Below are 21,276 nucleotides of genomic sequence, written 5' to 3'. Positions count from 1 at the left end.
GGAACCACACATGCGGAGACCATCCGTTCACCTACTTTGCATCTCACAAAGACACAACGTTTGAACCAAAAATATCACATTTGGACTCATTAGACCAAAGGACAGATTTCCACCGGTCGAAAGTCCATTGCTCGTGTTACTTGGCCCAAGCAAGTCTCTTCTTCTTATTGGTGTACTTTAGTAGTGGTTTATTTGCAGAATTCGAGCTTGAAGGCCCGATTCATGCAGTTTCCTCTGAACAAATCAAATCAAATTTTATTTGTCACATACACATGGTTAGCAGATGTTAATGCGAGTGTAGCGAAATGCTTGTGCTTCTAGTTCCGACAATGCAGTAATAACCAACAAGTAATCTAACTAACAATTCCTAAACTACTGTCTTATACACAGTGTAAGGGGATATAGAATATGTACATAAGGATATATGAATGAGTGATGGTACAGAGCAGCATAGGCAAGATACAGTAGATGGTATCGAGTACAGTATATACATATAAGATGAGTATGTAAACAAAGTGGCATAGTTAAAGTGGATAGTGATACATGTATTACATAAGGATGCAGTCGATGATATAGAGTACAGTATATACGTATGCATATGAGATGAATAATGTAGGGTAAGTAACATTATATAAGGTAGCATTGTTTAAAGTGGCTAGTGATATATTTACATAATTTCCCATCAATTCCCATTATTAAAGTGGCTGGAGTTGAGTCAGTGAACAGTTGATGTTGCGATGTATCTGTTACTTGAACTCTGTGAAGCATTTATTTGGACTGCAATCTCTGAGGCTGGTAACTCTAATTAACTTATCCTCTGCAGCAGAGGTAACTCTGGGTCTTTCTTTCCTGTGGCGGTCCTCATGAGAGCCAGTTTCATCATAGCGCTTGATGGTTTTTGTGACTGCACTTGAAGAAACTTTCAAAGTTCTTGAAATTTTCCGCATTGACTGACCTTCATGTCTTAAGGTAATGATGGAGTGTTATTTTTCTCTTTGCTTATTTGAGCTGTTCTTGACTTGATATTTTACCAAATAAGGCTATCTTCTGTATACCACCCCTACTACCTTAAAAAGGAAATAAATTCCACAAATGAACTTTTAACAAGGCACACCTGTTAATTGATATGCATTCCAGGTGACTACCTCGTGAAGTTGGTTGAGAGAATGCCAAGAGTGTGCAACGCTGTCATCAAGGAAAAGAGTGCCTACTTTGAAAAGTCTCAAATAGAAAATATATTTTGATTTGTTTAACTTCTTGACCCTACCCATCCCGTTAGCGGGATCATTTTAGCATAGCGCCACAGTCAATATTACAAAAACATATTTATATTCATGAAATCACAAGTGCAATATGGCAAAACACAGCTTAGCCTTTTGTTAATCCACCTGTCTTCTCAGATTTTGAAATTATGCTTTACAGCGAAAGCAATCCAAGCGTTTGTGTAAGTTTATCGATATCATAGCATAACATTATGTGAACTAAGCATTAAGTAGCTAGGTCATGAAAATCAGAAAAGCAATCAAATTCATTGTTTACTTTTGATCTTTGGATGTTTTCACACACGAGACTCCCAGTTACACAACAAATGTTCCTTTTGTTCCATAAAGATTATTTTTATACCCAAAATACCTCCGTTTGTTTGTTGCGTTATGTTCAGAAATCCACAGGAAAGAGCGGTCACGACAACGCAGACGTATATTCCATATAATATCCATAATGTCCACAGAAACATGTCAAACGTTTTTTATAATCAATCCTCAGGTTGTTTTTAAAATATTTATTCGATAATGTATTAACCGGGTGTGTAGGTTTTTCAAAAACAATGGCCGCTTTACTCTGTAGCGCAAAACTCACTCTGAGAGCCCCCACCTATCCACTTATGCAATGTGATCTTTCACGCTCATTTTTCAAAATAAAAGCCTGAAACTATGTCTAAAGACTGACACATTAGGGAAGCCATAGAAAAGGAATCTGGTTGTAATCCCTTTAAATGGAGGATAGGCATGCATAGGAACAGAGGTTTCAAAATAAGAGGCACTTCCTGATTGGATTTTCCTCAGGTTTTCGCCTGCAATATCAGTTCTGTTATACTCAGACAATATTTTTACAGTTTTGGAAACTTTAGAGTGTTTTCTATCCTAAACTGATAAATTAAATTATATGCATATTCTAGTTTCTGGGGCTGAGAAATAGGCAGTTTCAAATGGGTACGTTTTTTTTTAGCCAAAAACAAAAATACTGCCCCCTACACGCAAAAGGTTAACACTTTGTTGGTTACTACATGATTCCATATGTTATTTCATAGTTTTTATGTCTTCACTATTATTCTACAATGTAGAAAATAGTACAAATAAAGAAAAACCCTTGAATGAGTAGGTGTGTCCAAACCTTTGACTGGTAATGTATGTGATCGTATACAAATGTAAGCAAGGTTTGAAATTATTGTTTTAATCAAATATATCTGTTTGGGGTTCTTGCGGTCAATTTGCAGTTTTCAAATTATTTGTATTTATGCGTTGTACCTTGGTGGTAATAAAGAGAGTTTAAGAGACAAGAAAACTGACTAAAGCGCAAAACAATGGGAAAGTAAAAAGGGTGAGTACTGAATGACTAATAAAAAACTGATAGAGGACTGATAGAAAAAAAGTGAGGTAAGAAACTGAAAATTGTATTTTACTGAGGTGAGATGCTGAAAATACCTCCTGTCTCCACACCTCTACGTGGAGGTGAGGTTTCCTCCCTCATCTCATTTACACGTTGCTCTGGTGTTGGGTCTAGAGCTAGGTTTCTGCTCGGATCGTGACCTTACCAGCACTACTCTCTCTCTCTATCGCTCTCTTTCTTTCTATCTCTCCCTCTCTCTCTTTCATTCTCTCTCTCTTTCTCACACACTCCAAGTGTTGGATTGAAACAGACTGACCAGGCCCTGTAGAACTTGTATGCATGGGACGCTGGCTGGCTGGCTGACTGGCTGGCTTAGTGACTGACTGGCTGTCTGACTATATGCATGAGACTGTCCGACTGACTGAATGCATAGGACACACTCTGGCTGACTGACTAGCAGCTGCCCAGGCCACATCTCTATATCTCTGTCCATGGTGCTGGAAAGACACTCTGCTGGAAAGCGCACTGACCTCCCATATACAAAGCCCTTGCATTTGCATTTAAAACGGTACACTGACTCTCATCCAGAGCCTTTTACATTCAGTCACTAAGGTCCCATATTGAATAGGTAATCTTTCAGTCTCTCTCGGACCAGAAATGCATGTAACCCAAAGCTCTGCCATTGACGTTCATTTTAGGTTCTATTTTGTGACTCAAAATGACTTGTGACTGAGTGTCTCAATGAAGGGTGTTGAAGCTCAGGAGATCTGATGATAGATCCTGAATGATTTTTCTCCAGGATATTAACCAGGTAAATAAAGAAAGCATGTGAATGACAGGGTCATTAAAGCAAGTAGAAAGTGTCTACAAGGAACCATTTTATCTGTGTGGTAATTTAACAAAGCTGTTGGATAGCGATCATGTTTCAAAATAAATATTTTGAACTTGATTATAGAGGGAAATGCAGTTAGTTAAAGTCCCTGTGATTATTTTTCACAATTTATGATTTATTCCTTTAATTCTAGTGTTAGTGTATCCTGGTCTTTGAAGACATTCCCTGTCAGAAGCCTATTGTAAACAACCCTTGACCTACTTGTCATTCGATCGAGGGCTTTTATATTACCTGGCATTAGTATTGTGTCTAATACACAGTACACACCACAGAGGTTGTCTGATGAAACAAGCCTATGTATTCTATAGGTCACCATTTCTATACAGAATGATCCTTCCCAACCAAGACCTAGTGGGGTCATTATCCTAAGCCTCCACTGCAGATGTTGTGCATTAGTCAGGTTTGGTGCAAAAGTGATCTATGGTTAGAATAGGTTAGGAGAAAAAAAAATATATTCCTAATGTATACAGTAACAATAGATATTCCTTTTCAACTGTCATTGATTGCATTGATTGCCCTAGATTTTGGTCTGACACACATCTGAAGCAGCCATCTCTGGCTAAGACAGCCATCTCTGGCTAAGACAACCATCTCTGGCTAAGACAACCATCTCTGGCTAAGACAACCATCTCTGGCTAAGACAGCCATCTCTGGCTAAGACAACCATCTCTGGCTAAGACAACCATCTCTGGCTAAGACAGCCATCTCTGGCTAAGACAGCCATCTCTGGCTAAGACAGCCATCTCTGGCTAAGACAGCCATCTCTGGCTAAGACAGCCATCTCTGGCTAAGACAGCCATCTCTGGCTAAGACAGCCATCTCTGCAGAACAGACCTATTTCCTGTCTGTCTGCCAGCCAGCTCTGGATAACATAAACATCGCTGGAGAGCAGTCTGTCCTGTCTGTCTGTCTGGTCTGGTCTGTTGTCTCCTGCCTATAATGTGTTCAGCAGGCAGACCGAGACAGGCCTCTCCTGAAATCAACACAGCCATGAAGGCAGCTGTAGACATGTCAATGCTAATTGCAGCTTGTCCTCCCTCCTTCTGGAGGCTCGAAGGGCCACACAAAGAGCAGCTGTAACATGCGGAGGCCTAAGAGGAAGAAATTGTCCTGCCTCCCTGGACACCTACACACACTCTTAACATGCTGGAGACAGAGGACAGAGCTTAACACACACACACACCATATAGACACACATTCACATCGACCCCCTACTGTCTCTCTGTAGTGGGTGCCAATTGAACAGCCTGGGAATGTGATGTGTTGTAGTACCCTACTGAAGTGCCTGGTTTGAGTTATCTAGTATCCTATTGAATGTAAAGCAATTTCAGTTGAAGAAAAACTCCATATGGAACTAATTATTGTTATTTTTGTTATGAAATAGGCCGGGGTTGTTACGCTCTGACCTTAGAGCTTTTTATGTCTCTATTTTGGTTTGGTCATGGTGTGATTTGGGTGGGCATTCTATGTTCCTTTTTCTATGTTTTTGTATTTCTATGTTTTGTCCGGATATGGTTCTCAATCAGGGACAGCTGTCTATCGTTGTTTCTGATTGGAAACCATACTGAGGTAGCTTTTTCCCACAGGGTTTTTGTAGGTCGTTATTTTCTGTTTTGTGTTTCTACACCTGACAGGACTGTTTCGGTTTTCGTTCATTCTCTTTGTTATTTAGTGTTCAGTTGAAATAAGAGTATGAACACTTACCAAGCTGCGCTTTGGTCCACACCTTCTTCAACAGATGATCGTTACAGAACTACCCACCACAAACGGACCAAGCAGCGTGGTAACAATGAGCAGGGGGTTCAGGACTCCTGGACTTGGGAGGAGATAGGCTGGGGAATATCGACGCCCGAAGGAAGAACTAGAGGCAGCTAAAGCAGAGAGGTGGCGATATGAGGCAAGGCAGTGCAGCAGGTACGAGAGGCAGCCTGAATCCGCCAATCTCCCCGTGTGCCTCCCCCAAAAATCTTTTGGCGGAGTCAGGCGATAGACCTGAGCCAACTCCCCAACTATGCGGTGAAGCGCACGGTGTCTCCAGTGCACGCTCATATCACGGAGCGCTATAAGCCAGCCCCTCGCAAATGCCATGCGAGAGTGGGCATGCAGCCAGGGCGGATTGTGCCAGCTCAGCGCGTTTGGTCTCCGGTGCGCCGTTTCGGCCCAGGGTATCCTGCGCCGGCTCCGCGTACTGTGTCTCCGGGGCGCTGGGAGGGTTCAGTGTCGCCCTATGCCTGCGCTCCGCCCATGCCGGGCGAAAGTGGGCATTGAGCCTAATGGAGAGGTGCGAGTGTTAAGCACCAGATCTCCAGTGCTCCCCCACAGCCCGGTTCGACCTGTGCCTGCACTCTGGAGGGTCCGGGCTAAAGTGGGCATTCTGCCTGGAGGAGTGGTGCCTAGGCTGCGCACCAGAGCTCCAGTGCTCCCCCACAGCCCGGTTCATCCGGTGCCTCCTCCATGCACCAGGCCTCCTGTAGGTCTCCCCACGCACCAGGCTGTCTCTGCGTCTCCTCCCTCCAGAGTCGCCCTCCAGTCCGGAGCCTCCAGTGTTGCCCTACAGTCAGAAGCTTCCAGCGACGCCCTCCAGTCCGGACCCTCCAGAGGCGCCCTTCGGTCCGGAGCGTCCAGAGGGGCCCTTCGGTCCGGGGCTCTCTACGAGCGCCCCCAGTCCGGGGTCAGCGATGAGGGTCCCCGCTCTAGAGGCGCCTCCTAAGTGGGCCAAGCCAGGGGTGGTGTAGCGGGGCCAAGCCAGTGGTGGAGCGGGGTCTACGTCCCTCACCGCACCTTTGGGGGGGGGGGGGGGGGTACTGTCACGCCCTGACCTTAGAGCTTTTTATGTCTCTATTTTGGTTTGGTCAGGGTGTGATTTGGGTGGGTATTCTATGTTCCTTTTTCTATTTCTTTGTTTTGGCCGGGTATGGTTCTCAATCAGGGACAGCTGTCTATCGTTGTCTCTGACCGGGAACCATACTTAGGTAGCTTTTTCCCACAGGGTTTTTGTGGGTAGTTATTTTCTGTTTTGTGTTTCTGCACCTGACAGGACTGGTCCGGTTTCCGTTCATTCTCTTTGTGATTTTTGTTATTTAGTGTTCAGTTGAAATAAGAGTATGAACACTTACCACGCTGCGTTACAGGGGTTGAGTACAAGAGGGAGAGATTCAACATGAGATAATGGCCGTCATTGTAAATAAGAACAAATTCTTAACTGACTAGCCTAGTTAAATCAAGGTTAAATACAATTGTGTAGGTAGACAAAGACAGGATGAGTGGGAGTGATCTACAAGTGGAGGAGCAGGGAGAGAGAAAGATAGAAGGCAAGCAGTGTGAAGTGAGAGCGATAACAACTGTTGACAAAGGGCCGTCTTGTGCATGCACACGTCTCCTTACCCACGTCAGAACAATCATAACTGCTGTGTCGTTATGTTGACATGGTATGAGGACTTACCAATCCTCCCACCCTATGGCAGTGTTTACCTGACACCAGTCAACATGTGACCGGTGATATGGAAGAGAGGTGTGTGTGTGGCCCCTCAATATGGTTGTTGAGACAGAGACTGGGATTCTACTAAAGGCAGTGGGTTATTTCAAGAGAACTGAATACTGGCAGAGACATAGAGGGAGAGATAGAAGAGGGAATGGGTCGTTTGGACTCATGTTTGCTTACCAGAGGTGTTTTTTCATCCGTTGCCATAGAAACAGCAGCTCGATGTGTGCATTTGTGTGTGCATATATTTGTTGGAAATGTGTGTAGAAATGAATGTGCACATTGTGCTGTTTTTCGTGTGTGTGTCAGGGTTGGGCTCAATTCAGAATTTAATTGAGAATGCCTCATAAATTAAATTCTTGAATTTTAATTTAACTTTGTAGTAGTAAACAGGCTACAAAATTTGGATGAAAGGAAATTGAATTCAGTGAAATTCAATGAAATTAAAATGCCGCTATTCTATATTAGGTGTAGTCTACAGCCGTGGCCAAAAGTTTTGAGAATGACACATATTAATATCCACAAAGTTTGCTGCTTCAGTGTCTTTAGATATCTTTGTCAGATGCTACTATGGAATACTGAAATATAATTACAAGCATTTCATAAGTGTCAACGGCGTTTATTGACAATTACATGAAGTTGATGCAAAGAGTCAATATTTGCAGTGTTAACCCTTCTTTTTCAGGACCTCTGCAATCCGCACTGGCATGCTGTCAATTAACTTCTGGGCCACATCCTGACTGATGGCAGCCCATTCTTTCATAATCAAGGCTTGGAGTTTGTCAGAATTTGTGGGTTTTTGTTTGTCCACCCTCCTCTTGAGGATTGACCACAAGTTCTCAATGGGATTAAGGTCTGGAGAGTTTCCTGGCCATGGACCCAAAATATCGATGTTATGTTCCCCGAGCCACTTAGTTATCACTTTTGCCTTATGACAAGGTGCTCCATCATGCTGGAAAAGGCATTGTTCGTCACCAAACTGTTCCTGGATGGTTGGGAGAAGTTGCGCTCTGAGGATGTGTTGGTACCATTCTTTATTCATGGATGTGTTCTTTGGCAAAATTGTGAGTGAGCCCACTCCCTAGGCTGAGAAGCAACACCACACATGAATGGTCTCAGGATGCTTTACTGTTGGCATGACACAGGACTGATGGTAGGTCTCACCTTTTCTTCTCCGAACAAGCTTTTTTCCAGATGCCCCAAACAATCAGAAAGGGGATTCATCAGAGAAAGACTTTACCCCAGTCCTCAGCAGTCCAATCCCTGTACCTTTTGCAGAATATCAGTATGTCCCTGATGTTTTTCCTGGAGATAAGTGGCTTCTTTGCTGCCCTTCTTGACACCAGGCCATCCTCCAAAAGTCTTTGCCTCACTGTGCGTGCAGGTGCGCTCACACGTGCCTGCTGACATTCCTAAGCAAGCTCTGTAATGGTGGTGCCCCAATCCCGCAGCTGAATCAACTTTAGGAGATGGCCCTGGCGCTTGCTGGACTTTCTTGGGCGCCCTGGAGCCTTCTTCACAACAATTGAACCGCTCTCCTTGAAGTTCTTGATGATCCTAGAAATGGTTGATTTAGGTGCAATCTTACTGGCAACAATATCCTTCCCTGTGAAGCTCTTTTTGTGCAAATCAATGATGACGGCACGTGTTTCCTTGCAGGTAACCATGGTTGACAGAGGAAGAACAATGATTCCAAGCACCACCCTCCTTTTGAAGCTTCCAGTCTGTTATTTGAACTCAGTCAGCATGACAGAGTGACCTCCAGCCTGGACCTCGTCAACATTTACACCTGTGTTAACAAGAGAATCACTTACATGATGTCAGCTGGTCCTTTTGTGGCAGGGCTGAAATACAGTGTTTGTGGAAATACATGTTTGTGGCCCACCTGTTAGCTTGCACGATTTTTTGCCATTCTCCTTTGACCTCTCATCAAGGAGCTGTTTTCATCCACAGGTCTGCCGCCGACTGGAAGTTTTTGTTTGTCAAACCATTCTCAATCAACCCTAGATACTGGAACTGGCGCACCTGGCACCGACGATCATACCATGCCATACCATGCCATGCCATGCCATACCATACCATACCATACCATGCTCAAAGTCGCTTAGATCACTTGTTTGGCTCATTCTAACGTTCAGTCAAACATTAACTGAATGACTCGATGCCTCGATCAGTTGATTTTCAGGTCAAACTGTTAAAATAAATGATCAAGGAAAACAAAACCTGTATGCGAATATTCTACGTTATTATATTTCATGAATCACTTACATTTTGTTCAATATGAGGAAAATACTAAATTTCCCATTAGTTTAGTCTTGAAGTTGACCCTTAGGCCTTCAAAAAGAAGCCAAACGAATTAAATGGTTGGTGAAAATATAATTAGTTATTCTAAGGTTAAAATAGTGTGTGTGTGTGTGTGTGTGTGTGTGTGTGTGTGTGTGTGTGTGTGTGTGTGTGTGTGTGTGTGTGTGTGTGTGTCAGGAAGCAAATTCAGGGAGTGGGTGTTTTTAAGAAATAAAATACAATGAACATGAAACATAAACAAGGCACCAACATGAAAACAGAGTCAATAACACCTGAGGTTAGAACCAAGGGGAGTGACAGATGTAGGGAAGATAATCAAGGAGGTGATGGAGTCCAGGTAAGTGTCATGAGTCACAGCTGCGCGAGACGATGGTGACAGGTGTGTGGGATAATCAGCAGCCTGATGACCTAGAGGCCGGAGAGGGAGTATATGTGACAGAGTGTAATTTATTTGAATTTCACTGAATTAAATAATTCATCCGGCCACTCATATTCAAATTCTGCATCCTGTGGGATGTGGCCAATTTAATTTGAATTTCAACTCATGAGTTGAATGGGAGTCAATTCTGAATTGAGCCCAACCCAGGTGTGTCTTGTGTGCTATAAGAGTGTGAGACATGGGATGTAATTCTGCCTGTCACTTGTGTAGCCCAGAGCATGCAAAACAAAACTACAGCAGTCACCATGACAAAAGACAGACAGACAGACAGACACACAGACGCACAGGCAGCCAGTATGTACAGAGAGAAAGGTGTTCTTGTGTCCAGCCATGCTCCAGATGAAACTAGCAAACGGATCAGGGCCATCTGAACTGCATGATGTCTGATGAAAACAGCCCTGTGCTTTCTGAGGTGGAACATTACAAAGTAAATGGCCTATGAGGTTTTATCTGTTTTTAGTTGTTGACACAAATAGAAATAAATACTTTAGCTGTGCAAAAAACAAGTGAGAAATCTGTTGTGACGATAGTACAAGGACTCCCTCCAGTGGACAAAAGCGGCACTAGAAAAGAGTTGATCCTGACCATGTGATCTGAGCAGTAGAACTTTTGGGTGTGAATATATAATTGATTTACTGTCTCTCTCTTCCCCCTCTCCCAGGCAGCAGTTGCAGGGTCTCTGATCCTGAGGAGATGACGGAAGTGGTAGAGCCCAAGCTGGACTTTGCATCCTCTGGTCGCTCGGGGAGAAGGAACGCCCTACCTGACATCCTGGGGTCACCGGCTGGGGTCAACCCCACTGACCTTCCACTCAAACTGGCCGAGCTCAACCTCACAGGTGGGTTAGCTCAGCCTGACAGCCTGACTCAAATCCATGAAGCTCCACCACACAACCACTGTCTCGAGGCCAGGTTCCAGGCTGTCTTCGCTTAGAGCCTTTTAACCCCACGGGTCTTTCCTGGTTAAATGAATATAAAATGAGGTGAGAAATGATAACTAACTGCAGTCCTATGTGTCTGTCTCTCTGTGTCTAGATGTTCAGGGAGAAGCCCAGTCTCCCATGGCGGAGGAGGCCCCACCCCCTCCAGAGAGCTCTGAGGAGAATGAGGGATCATAAGGCTGCCTGGTGGGGGTCTAACTAGCCCCAATGTTTACCTCCTTGTGAGGCTGATGAGATAACTGTAGGAGAGGAATGGATGGGTAGGATGATACAGAAGGACCCATGAAGGAGTGGCGGGCCCGTTTGAACAGCAGCTGAGCTGCAGACAGTGATGAGCAGAGAAAGGGTGGGAGAGAAGGTTAGAAGGATGGACAGAGAACCGTCTCTATCACACAATCTGAAAAGACTTAAGAAGAGCGTTGGTGTGTGTGTGTGTGTGTGTGTGTGTGTGTGTGTGTGTGTGTGTGTGTGTGTGTGTGTGTGTGTGTGTGTGTGTGTGTGTGTGTGTGTGTGCGGGTGGACATATCACCTCTACTCCCACACACACTGCCATGAGAAACAAAGGACATATGCTGATTATATGCTGCTGTGCAAAACGGAGAACTCTCAATTGAAAAAAAAAAAATGTCAAATGTCCTGCTGACGTCTATAACAGGTCGGAAGATGGGCGGATCCTAATGGCCTCTAGGGGTTCTGAGCTTTCTGATTGTTCTGGAACATATAAGGGGATAATGTAACTAGAAATGTTTGAAGAACGAGGGGCGAGTGGGATAACTGTATAACAAGGGGCAGCTGGCTTCCTCTTTCACACAGACATTTGATGTAAGTATGAATTCCAATCTGAGACTTTAATGCGGATGGCAGCGTGGTGTGTAGAGCAGATAAGGGTTTATAAACGTGGTTTTGATGATAACCAATGGGGCTATCATGCTAATGGGTTGAGATGAAGACAATGACTGATGTGTTTGTGACCTGAAGTGTTGATGTGTTTGTTTGCAAAGGTTAGCTAGAAGCTGATGCTAATGTTATGAGTAGGTTGGACAATCCAATCCTTGTCTTTTAAACATTCCTGACATCAACCTAAAATGGTTTCTCACTGCCAACCACGTACTGTTAAAACACTCCTCTGCTGTTGGTGTATTTCTATCCCGGATTCATCCCGGCTCAGACTTTCTCTGTTTCCATCTACGTGGGCCGGCACCCGTCTCTCACTGGACCATGGCTCCAATGGACCTGCACTCACTTGGAGCCGGAGCCAGGCCGCTGGTACTTCTCAGATGGCATTTCCATAACAATGGCTCACTGTGAACTTTAACACCTTCTCACAAAGCTGCTGTTTGGATTGTGCAGTGGTTGTTGAATTCGGCTCTTCACAAGTCCTCAGTGTCAGCGCAATAGCTATGGAAACACACTGGCTAGAATAACATAAGGGTGTATACACTCTTGTAACATTGGTGTCATGGTTGAAAAAAACAGCATGTGACAACTGCTGTTGTGTTAATCTATTCAGCTCAAGACTGTCTTTCGTTAAAAGGCTTTCTGTTTTCCCAGACTCCTCTGAAATGTGCCTGGTAGCAGTTTACATGGGAACCTGTTTTGTTGTGTTCTATAGCTCTGTGTGAAGTGTTGTTCAACAGTATTTGGGCCATTGACACATACATGTAAACACCTATTTTTTTTTTGTTTAGTAGAAGACGTGCCGACCAGGTGTGTACAGCACAGAGAAATGTCACATTTCTAACCAGAACACTACTAATGCAATGTTACCGATGTATACGCTCAAAGACAAATACCACCCACACCCACAGCAAGGCCTTGAGATGGAACGCTTGTGCACATGTTTCCCAGTGTGGTCGGCATATGCCTGTGGTCTGGGCATGGGAGCAAGCACCAAGCAACACCGCCACCAAAGTGTTGCATCACGTCTGGAGATGGCAGCATCCTTTCTGCCTCCTTCTGCTCCACTCAGCAACGGACGGACTGGGACCATAAATCAGCCCCGGCATTTGTAACACACAGGCCCTTTTTTTTCCTGGAGGCCACTATTGTTAGCCAAATAATGGTCATTCTGCGTAAAAAAAAACAACAACAATTAAGACAAAACAACTTGGCTAAAGATGGAACATCTGGCATTTTTCCCGAACTGCCCGATGGCCAGTCCGTGCCTGTACTACACTGCCGGTCTGAGAGGACTTCTATCTCTTACTCATCAAAACAATAGAGCTAGAAATGCATGATCGCAACTGACTGATACCGTTTGACTATGAACACTGAGGACCAGATGCACGGTGAATTTAACACAGTACATAATACCAGTTATTACACTGCTGTTGTATATATTGTGCTATTACACATGGAAGAGTTTATTTACTATATGTACATGTTCGTATAGTGAATAAACATTCACTATACAACACAAGAGACTGAACATTCTGTATTATCAATCGTCTTTCTATGAAATGTTTGGGCTGTGGGTATCTATGTGTGGTTTTGTCTCAAACGCAAGCAGCTGAGGCTCTAATTCGTAATGCACTGCACTGATTACTGGAATCGTTCATGTGATAACTCAAGGTAAATGTTTATTCTATGGAGAGGGAAAATCTGAGGTGTGTCTCGTAGTGTCATCTGTTCTCAGTGGTGGTATGTGCAGTACATTTACGTTAGCAGAATTCCACATGTCAATTCTGTCAGGTGGGTAGGCAACATGCCATAATAAATCCACAAAGCTTTCCCTAGATTATTGGTGTTGGGTGTTTTTCTTCGACGCCAGCGGTGGTTTTACAACTTCAGTCCTGCTGCAAACCCAGGAATAACATTCTGTTGAGCATATTGGAAGGTTTATTGGATCACCTAGATACCTAGTTGGAAAATGTCATTATTTTAGTAAAACACCCACTGGACCTAACTGGTTCCAAAGACATTACAAGCAGCTTGTCAGTGATGCTGTGTGGTTGTGTAATGTAATATAATATAGTACTGTATGTCCACCAGGGGGAACCATTTCCTCACTAACCATCCAAACTTCAGCATGTCGGCTTGATGTGAGAGTCTCTTTGTTATTTTGTTATGTCTGGGGCACAAAGAGACATTGTCTGGAATAATAGGCGTAACCAGATCGAACACAAATATTTTCTGTCTTAACTCATTGACTGTCAAAGATCTAGAGCATGTTAGACTACTACTGCACATGCATGGTTCGCCCCCAATCCATCGAACATCATTTTCATCACAACCAATGAAAATGGTTGGATGCTGAGTGTTGAGTTGCTGACACACCCTGTGTTGTCCTGATGATTGCTCTAGTCTAGAAAGTGAATATGTTCTGCTAGGATCTAACACCTCTATTTTATGTCTGTCTGTCTGCCTGTTTTGATTACATCAGCCAACACAGACACAGCAATGAACACAGACACAACCTTACAAAATACAGACAACAATAAAAACATCACCCATCTATCACCTATAATAACAGCTAGTGCCAAGCTAGGTCCTCCTCCTCCTCTCTCTGCCACACCACCTAAGTCCCTCGCCTGTGCCGTTGCCATGTAACTTGTTGCTAGGTAACCAGGGTGAAGCCTTGCCCCGGTGTATTGTATTGATCCTCCCAAGCCAATGGGACACATTCATATTTGAGGAGTTGCCTGTGTCTTTCTGCAGTAAAGAGTGGAACAGAGCATTGTCCCATTTTTTAACTCCGGGGATAAACATGTTGTGTGTGTGCAGGCAAGATAAGCAGCCTGGGATGGAGACTATCAGTACCAAGACTGAGGGAGGAAGGGAAGGAATGAGCATGATAGATATACTGTGTAGAGGAGAGATGTAATGGTCATGTAAGTGTACGATTATTAGGGCACTGACACTTCTCCAAAATAAGAGTTGATCAGTTATCAGATGTCCAAGAATCTATGACTACACCAGGGCTAACTCGAAACGACGACATCATAGAAAATGTCAGCCAGTCTACACGCAACAAGAGAAGAGGGAAGAGAAGGCACTCTGTCTACATTAAGTTGCAGTAATGGAACTAATAGATGTGATTAAACCATAAACAAATACAGAGGCAGATTGAGGAAATTGACTAATGGATTTTCTGAAATGTATTGTGGTTCAATTACTATCAGATTAAAGTAATGTAACTAACATATTTTAGTCAAGCTTTCCAACACTATTTGATATAAACTCCATGTTTTCCCCTCCCTCCCTCCCATCCCTAAGTCTATGGTGTAGAACCAGGGCATGTCTGATAAGATTGTATGAGAGGATGATCTAGAATTCAGACAGACAGAGGGGCTAAGAGAGATGGAGACGGAGAGAGACACAGACAGACAGGCAGAGAGAGAGAGTGAGAGAAAGGAGATCTAGAACAGTTGATCAGGCTGGCACTGGGGCCATAGAGACGATGAGAAGGTCAGAGAGAGTGTGTATGCCAGCCTGTTCAGAGCAAAGTAGAGTGGAGCAGCTTTATCACGTGTAGCTCAACGTGCCATCCATACCCAGCACTGCCTCGGGAGGAAGGAGGAGAGAGAGAGAGAGAGAGAGAGAGAGAGAGAGAGAGAGAGAGAGAGAGAGAGAGAGAGAGAGAGGGAGAGAGAGAGGGGAATATAGAGAGGATAGAGAAGGTAAAGGGAAGCAGCACGAGAGAGAGAGAGAGAGAGAGGGTGGGGGAGAGAGAGAGGGGGAGAGAGAGAGGAACATAGAGAGGATAGAGAAGGTAAATGGAAGCAGCAGGAGAGAGAGAGAGAGAGGAACATAGAGAGAGAGGAACATAGAGAAGCAGCAGAAGACCGAGAGGTTTCTTTGTGGTTACATTTTGTGAATTTGACGTGAATAGTCCAGTAGCAGGACTATTCACAGTTGATACTAGAGACACAGGCAATTGATCACTTCATGCACCAGAACACCAGTGGATGGGATGTCCATGTAACCTCTCATAGAGTCCACCTAGTAACTGTCAGCCATGTTTAATGGTCAGACTTGTGTTCGGTGCCCTTTTCAAAACAAATTAGAGACTGTTGCTCACTCCTCAGCCAATCCTGTGCTTGGGTGAGCGTCACCAAAACATAGTTCTGAATGATGGCTGATGCGTAGGCCCTAATCCTCTCATACAAGTGTCTGGAAGATTCCAACTGGGAAGATAATAGGGGGGTGGTTACAAGACAAGTCAAAAACAGGATCATACCACTAAAAACAAGGTTGTTGTTCGGATGTGTTTTCTTTTGACCTGAAAAGGAGGCTCAGCAGGGGAAGGTATTCTTATCAAAAAGGCATTCATGAAATATCTGCAGGTTTGATTATTTGCGCTCCCCTCCTCCCCTCTCTTCCTCCTCCTCCCCGTCCTCCTCCACCCGTCCTCCCCTCTTCCTCCTCCTCTTCTCCACCAGAGCCATGCTTGAAAGTGACTTCATCCTTTGTCCAGAGACAAATCACAAGGCTGTGAACACGGCCCGCATCCACACACACACACACACACACACATGCACAAACACACAGAACCGAGGAGGCAGACAAATGACATCATTCCTCCGCTGATGGGGTGGAGACTGGCAGCGTCAGCTTGGCATCACACTGTGTGTGTGTGTGTGTGTGTGTGTGTGTGTGTGTGTGTGTGTGTGTGTGTGTGTGTGTGTGTGTGTGTGTGTGTGTGTGTGTGTGTGTGTGTGTGTGTGTGTGTGTGTGTGTGTGTGTGTGTGTGTGTGTGTGTGTGTGTGTGTGTGTGTCGCCCACTCCACATAAGCTTTGTGTCAGACAGCCTCACTCTCACACAGCAATACAAAATACAGGTCATCTTGGAGAAACGTAAAGCCTATGAAGCAGGGGGGAGTAAGCAGTCAGGCTCCAGAGACTATTTTCACATGGCCTCAAATCATTATTTGCTCAAATATTTAACATGCCTTGTGCGTGAGATGCCAATGATCAATGTCTGGCACAAATCTTAGTAAAAACATTGGGAATTGTCTCTGACATGAATGAAATGAAAGGGTCTACCAATAACAACATCTTGATCAAAGTTACATCGATACATTCAATTATTAAATCAAATCAAATGTTATTTGTCACATGCGCCTGAATACAACAGGTACCTTACAGTGAAATGCTTACTTACAAGCCCTAAACCAGCAATGCAGTTTTAAGAAAATACCTAAAAAAGTAAGAGATAAGGATAACAGATAATTAAAGAGCAGCAGAAAATAACAATAGCGGGGCTATAAACAGAGTCAATGTGGAGGCTATATACAGAGTCAATGTGGAGGTTATACACAGAGTCAATGTGGAGGCTATACACAGAGTCAATGTGGAGGCTATACACAGAGTCAATGTGGAGGCTATATACAGAGTCAATGTGGAGGCTATAAACAGAGTCAATGTGGAGGCTATACCAAGAGTCAATGTGGAGGCTATACATAGAGTCAATGTGGAGGTTATACACAGAGTCAATGTGGAGGCTATACACAGAGTCAATGTGGAGGCAGTATACAGAGTCAATGTGGAGGCTGTATACAGAGTCAATGTGGAGGTTATATACAGAGTCAATGCGGAGGCTATATACAGAGTCAATGTGGAGGCTATATAGAGAGTCAATGTGGAGGCTATATACAGAGTCAATGTGGAGGCTATATACAGAGTCAATGTGGAGGCTATAAACAGAGTCAATGTGGAGGCTGTATACAGAGTCAATGTGGAGGCTATATACAGAGTAAATGTGGAGGCTATATACAGAGTCAATGTGGAGGCTATATTTAGAGTCAGTGTGGAGCCTAGAAACAGAGTCAGTGTGGAGGCTATATACAGAGTCAACGTGGAGGCTATATACAGAGTCATTGTGGAGGCTATATACAGAGTCAACGTGGAGGCTATATACAGAGTCAATGTGGAGGCAGTATACAGAGTCAATGTGGAGGTTATATACAGAGTCAATGTGGAGGCTATATACAGAGTCAACGTGGAGGCTATATACAGAGTCAATGTGGAGGCAGTATACAGAGTCAATGTGGAGGTTATATACAGAGTCAATGTGGAGGCTATATACACAGCCAACGTGGAGGCTATATACAGAGTCAACATGGAGGCTATGTACAGAGTCAATGTGGAGGCTATATACAGAGTCAATGTGGAGGTTATATACAGAGTCAATGTGGAGGCTATATACAGAGTCAATGTGGAGGCTATATACAGAGTCAATGTGGAGGCTATATACAGAGTCAATGTGGAGGCTATAAACAGAGTCAATGTGGAGGCTGTATACAGAGTCAATGTGGAGGCTATATACAGAGTAAATGTGGAGGCTATATACAGAGTCAATGTGGAGGCTATATTTAGAGTCAGTGTGGAGCCTAGAAACTGAGTCAGTGTGGAGGCTATATACAGAGTCAACGTGGAGGCTATATACAGAGTCATTGTGGAGGCTATATACAGAATTAACGTGGAGGCTATATACAGAGTCAACGTGGAGGCTATATACAGAGTCAATGTGGAGGCTATATACAGAGTCAATGTGGAGGTTATATACAGAGTCAATGTGGAGGTTATATACAGAGTCAATGTGGAGGCTATATACACAGCCAACGTGGAGGCTATATACAGAGTCAACGTGGAGGCTATGTACAGAGTCAATGTGGAGGCTATATACAGAGTCAATGTGGAGGTTATATACAGAGTCAATGCGGAGGCTATATACAGAGTCAATGTGGAGGCTATATACAGAGTCAATGTGGAGGCTATATACAGAGTCAATGTGGAGGCTATATACAGAGTCAATGTGGAGGCTATATACAGAGTCAATGTGGAGGCTATAAACAGAGTCAATGTGGAGGCTGTATACAGAGTCAATGTGGAGGCTATATACAGAGTCAATGTGGAGGCTATATACAGAGTAAATGTGGAGGCTATATACAGAGTCAATGTGGAGGCTATATTTAGAGTCAGTGTGGAGCCTAGAAACAGAGTCAGTGTGGAGGCTATATACAGAGTCAACGTGGAGGCTATATACAGAGTCATTGTGGAGGCTATATACAGAGTCAACGTGGAGGCTATATACAGAGTCAATGTGGAGGCTATATACAGAGTCAATGTGGAGGTTATATACAGAGTCAATGCGGAGGCTATATACAGAGTCAATGTGGAGGCTATATACAGAGTCAATGTGGAGGCTATATACAGAGTCAATGTGGAGGCTATATACAGAGTCAATGTGGAGGCTATATACAGAGTCAATGTGGAGTCAATGTGCGGGGGCACCGGTGTCGAGTTAATAGAGTTAATATGTACATGCAGGTAGAGTTATTAAAGTGACTATGCAGAGATAATAACAGAGAGTAGCAGTAGTGTAAAAGAGGGGGGCATGCTTCGGTACCGCTTGCTCCAGTACCGCACCGGTACCGTTTGCTCCGGTACCGCTTGCTCCAGTACCGCTCCGGTACCGCTTGCTCCAGTACCGCTCCGGTACCGCTTTCTCCGGTATTGCTTGCTCCAGTACCGCTCCGGTACCGCTCCTGTACCGCTTGCTCCAGTACCGCACCGGTACCGCTTTCTCCGGTATTGCTTGCTCCAGTACTGCTCCGGTACCGCTTGCTCCAGTACCGCTCCGGTACCGCTTGCTCCAGTACCGCACCGGTACCGCTTTCTCCGGTATTGCTTGCTCCAGTACCGCTCCGGTACCGCTTGCTCCAGTACCGCACCGGTACCGCTTTCTCCGGTATTGCTTGCTCCAGTACCGCTCCGGTACCGCTTGCTCCAGTACCGCACCGGTACCGCTTTCTCCGGTATTGCTTGCTCCAGTACCGCTCCGGTACCGCTCCTGTACCGCTTGCTCCGGTACCGCTTGCTTCTGTACCGCTTGCTCCGGTACCGCTTGCTCCAGTACCGCTCCGGTACCGCTTGCTCCGGTACCGCTTGCTCCAGTACCGCTCCGGTACCGCTTGCTCCAGTACCGCTCCGGTCCAGCTTGCTCCAGTACCGCTCCGGTACCGCTTGCTCCAGTACCGCTCCGGTACCGCTTGCTCCAGTACTGCTCCGGTACAGCTTGCTCCAGTATCGCTTGCTCCAGCCAGTACCTCTCCGGTACCGCTTGCTCCAGTACCGCTCCTGTACCGCTTGCTCCGGTACCGCTCCTGTACCGCTTGCACCGGTACCGCTTGCTCCAGTACCACTCCGGTACCGCTTGCTCCAGTACCGCTCCGGTACCGCTTGCTCCGGTACCGCTTGCTCCAGTACGGCTCCGGTACAGCTTGCTCCGGTACCGCTTGCTCCAGTACCGCTCCGGTACAGCTTGCTCCAGTATCGCTTGCTCCAGCCAGTACCGCTCCGGTACCGCTTGCTCCAGTACCGCTCCTGTACCGCTTGCTCCAGTACCGCTTCAGTACCGCTTGCTCCGGTACCGCTTGCTCCAGTACCGCTCCTGTACGGCTTGCTCCGGTACCGCTCCTGTACCGCTTGCTCCGGTACCGCTTGCTCCAGTACCACTCCGGTACCGCTTGCTCCGGTACCGCTCCTGTACCGCTTGCTCCGGTACCGCTTGCTCCGGTACCGCTTGCTCCAGTACCGCTCCGGTACCGCTTGCTCCAGTACCGCTCCGGTACCGCTTGCTCCGGTACCGTTGCTCCAGTACCACTCAGGTACCGCTTGTTCCAGTACCGCTCCGGTACCGCTTGCTCCGGTACCGTTGCTCCAGTACTGCTCCGGTACCGCTTGCTCCAGTATCGCTCCTGTACCGCTTGCTCCAGTACCGCTCCTGTTCAGCTTGCTCCGGTACCGCTTGCTCCAGTACCGCTCCGGTACTGCTTGCTCCAGTACCGCTCCAGTACTGCTTGCTCCGGTACCGTTGCTCCAGTACCGCTCCGGTACCGCTTGCTCCAGTACCGCTCCTGTACTGCTTGCTCCGGTACCGCTTGCTCTGGTACCGCTTGCTCCGGTACCGCTTGCTCCGGTACCGCTCCGGTACCGCTTGCTCCAGTACCGCTCCGGTACCGCTCCTGTACCGCTTGCTCCAGTACCGCTCCGGTACCGCTTGCTCCAGTACCGCTCCAGTACCGCTCCGGTACCGCTTGTTCCAGTACCGCTCCGGTACCGCTTGTTCCAGTACCGCTCCGGTACCGCTTGCTCCAGTATCGCTCCGGTACCGCTTGCTCCGGTACCGCTCCAGTACCGCTCCGGTACCGCTTGTTCCAGTACCGCTCCGGTACCGCTTGTTCCAGTACCGCTCCGGTACCGCTTGCTCCAGTATCGCTCCGGTACCGCTTACCTTAGATTATTGGGACTGACAGAGTCCTGCTACTCTTTACCACTTAGCCTGCTCTAGAGGGGATAAACACCTGCTGCCATGGTGATTATGCCCTTCCATTGTGACTGTCCTGCTGGTCTACATGGTGACCATTTGTAGCTCTAGAATATTGATTGACTCCATTCATGCTTTGTGCAACGTTAACAGCTGTCCCCCATTTGGGAATTGGAATGAATGACCCAGAGCACAATGGTTCCTTCCCTATGTAAACACAGTTCCTCCCTGCTACCACCAGCCCTGCATTCAATGACTCTCGTGAATGAGAAAGAGTAGGGAGGAGGAAGGGAGAGTTCCTGCCAGCCTTTCGGGGTGGGGAGAGACTGTTCGGCCTAATAAA

The 21,276-nt window shown here is 45.7% G+C and overlaps 1 protein-coding gene across 1 annotated transcript in view; it reads left to right on the top strand.

Moving 5' to 3' along the window:
* The window catches only part of LOC135551392 (cAMP-dependent protein kinase inhibitor alpha-like), a 34,467-nt gene extending 21,073 nt beyond the window's left edge, over nucleotides 1-13,394 (top strand). The window contains exons 2-3 of the mRNA XM_064982611.1: nucleotides 10,385-10,561; nucleotides 10,758-13,394. Coding sequence (XP_064838683.1) covers nucleotides 10,417-10,561; nucleotides 10,758-10,840 — 228 coding nt within the window. The 5' untranslated portion in view covers nucleotides 10,385-10,416 and the 3' untranslated portion in view covers nucleotides 10,841-13,394. The remainder of the gene's footprint in view (nucleotides 1-10,384; nucleotides 10,562-10,757) is intronic.
* The last annotated feature ends 7,882 nt before the right edge of the window (nucleotides 13,395-21,276 follow it).

The sequence above is a fragment of the Oncorhynchus masou genome, chromosome 13 (assembly GCF_036934945.1).
Source record: "Oncorhynchus masou masou isolate Uvic2021 chromosome 13, UVic_Omas_1.1, whole genome shotgun sequence".
NCBI classification, from domain to species: domain Eukaryota; kingdom Metazoa; phylum Chordata; class Actinopteri; order Salmoniformes; family Salmonidae; genus Oncorhynchus; species Oncorhynchus masou.
This window is presented reverse-complemented; position numbering and strand designations above follow the sequence as displayed.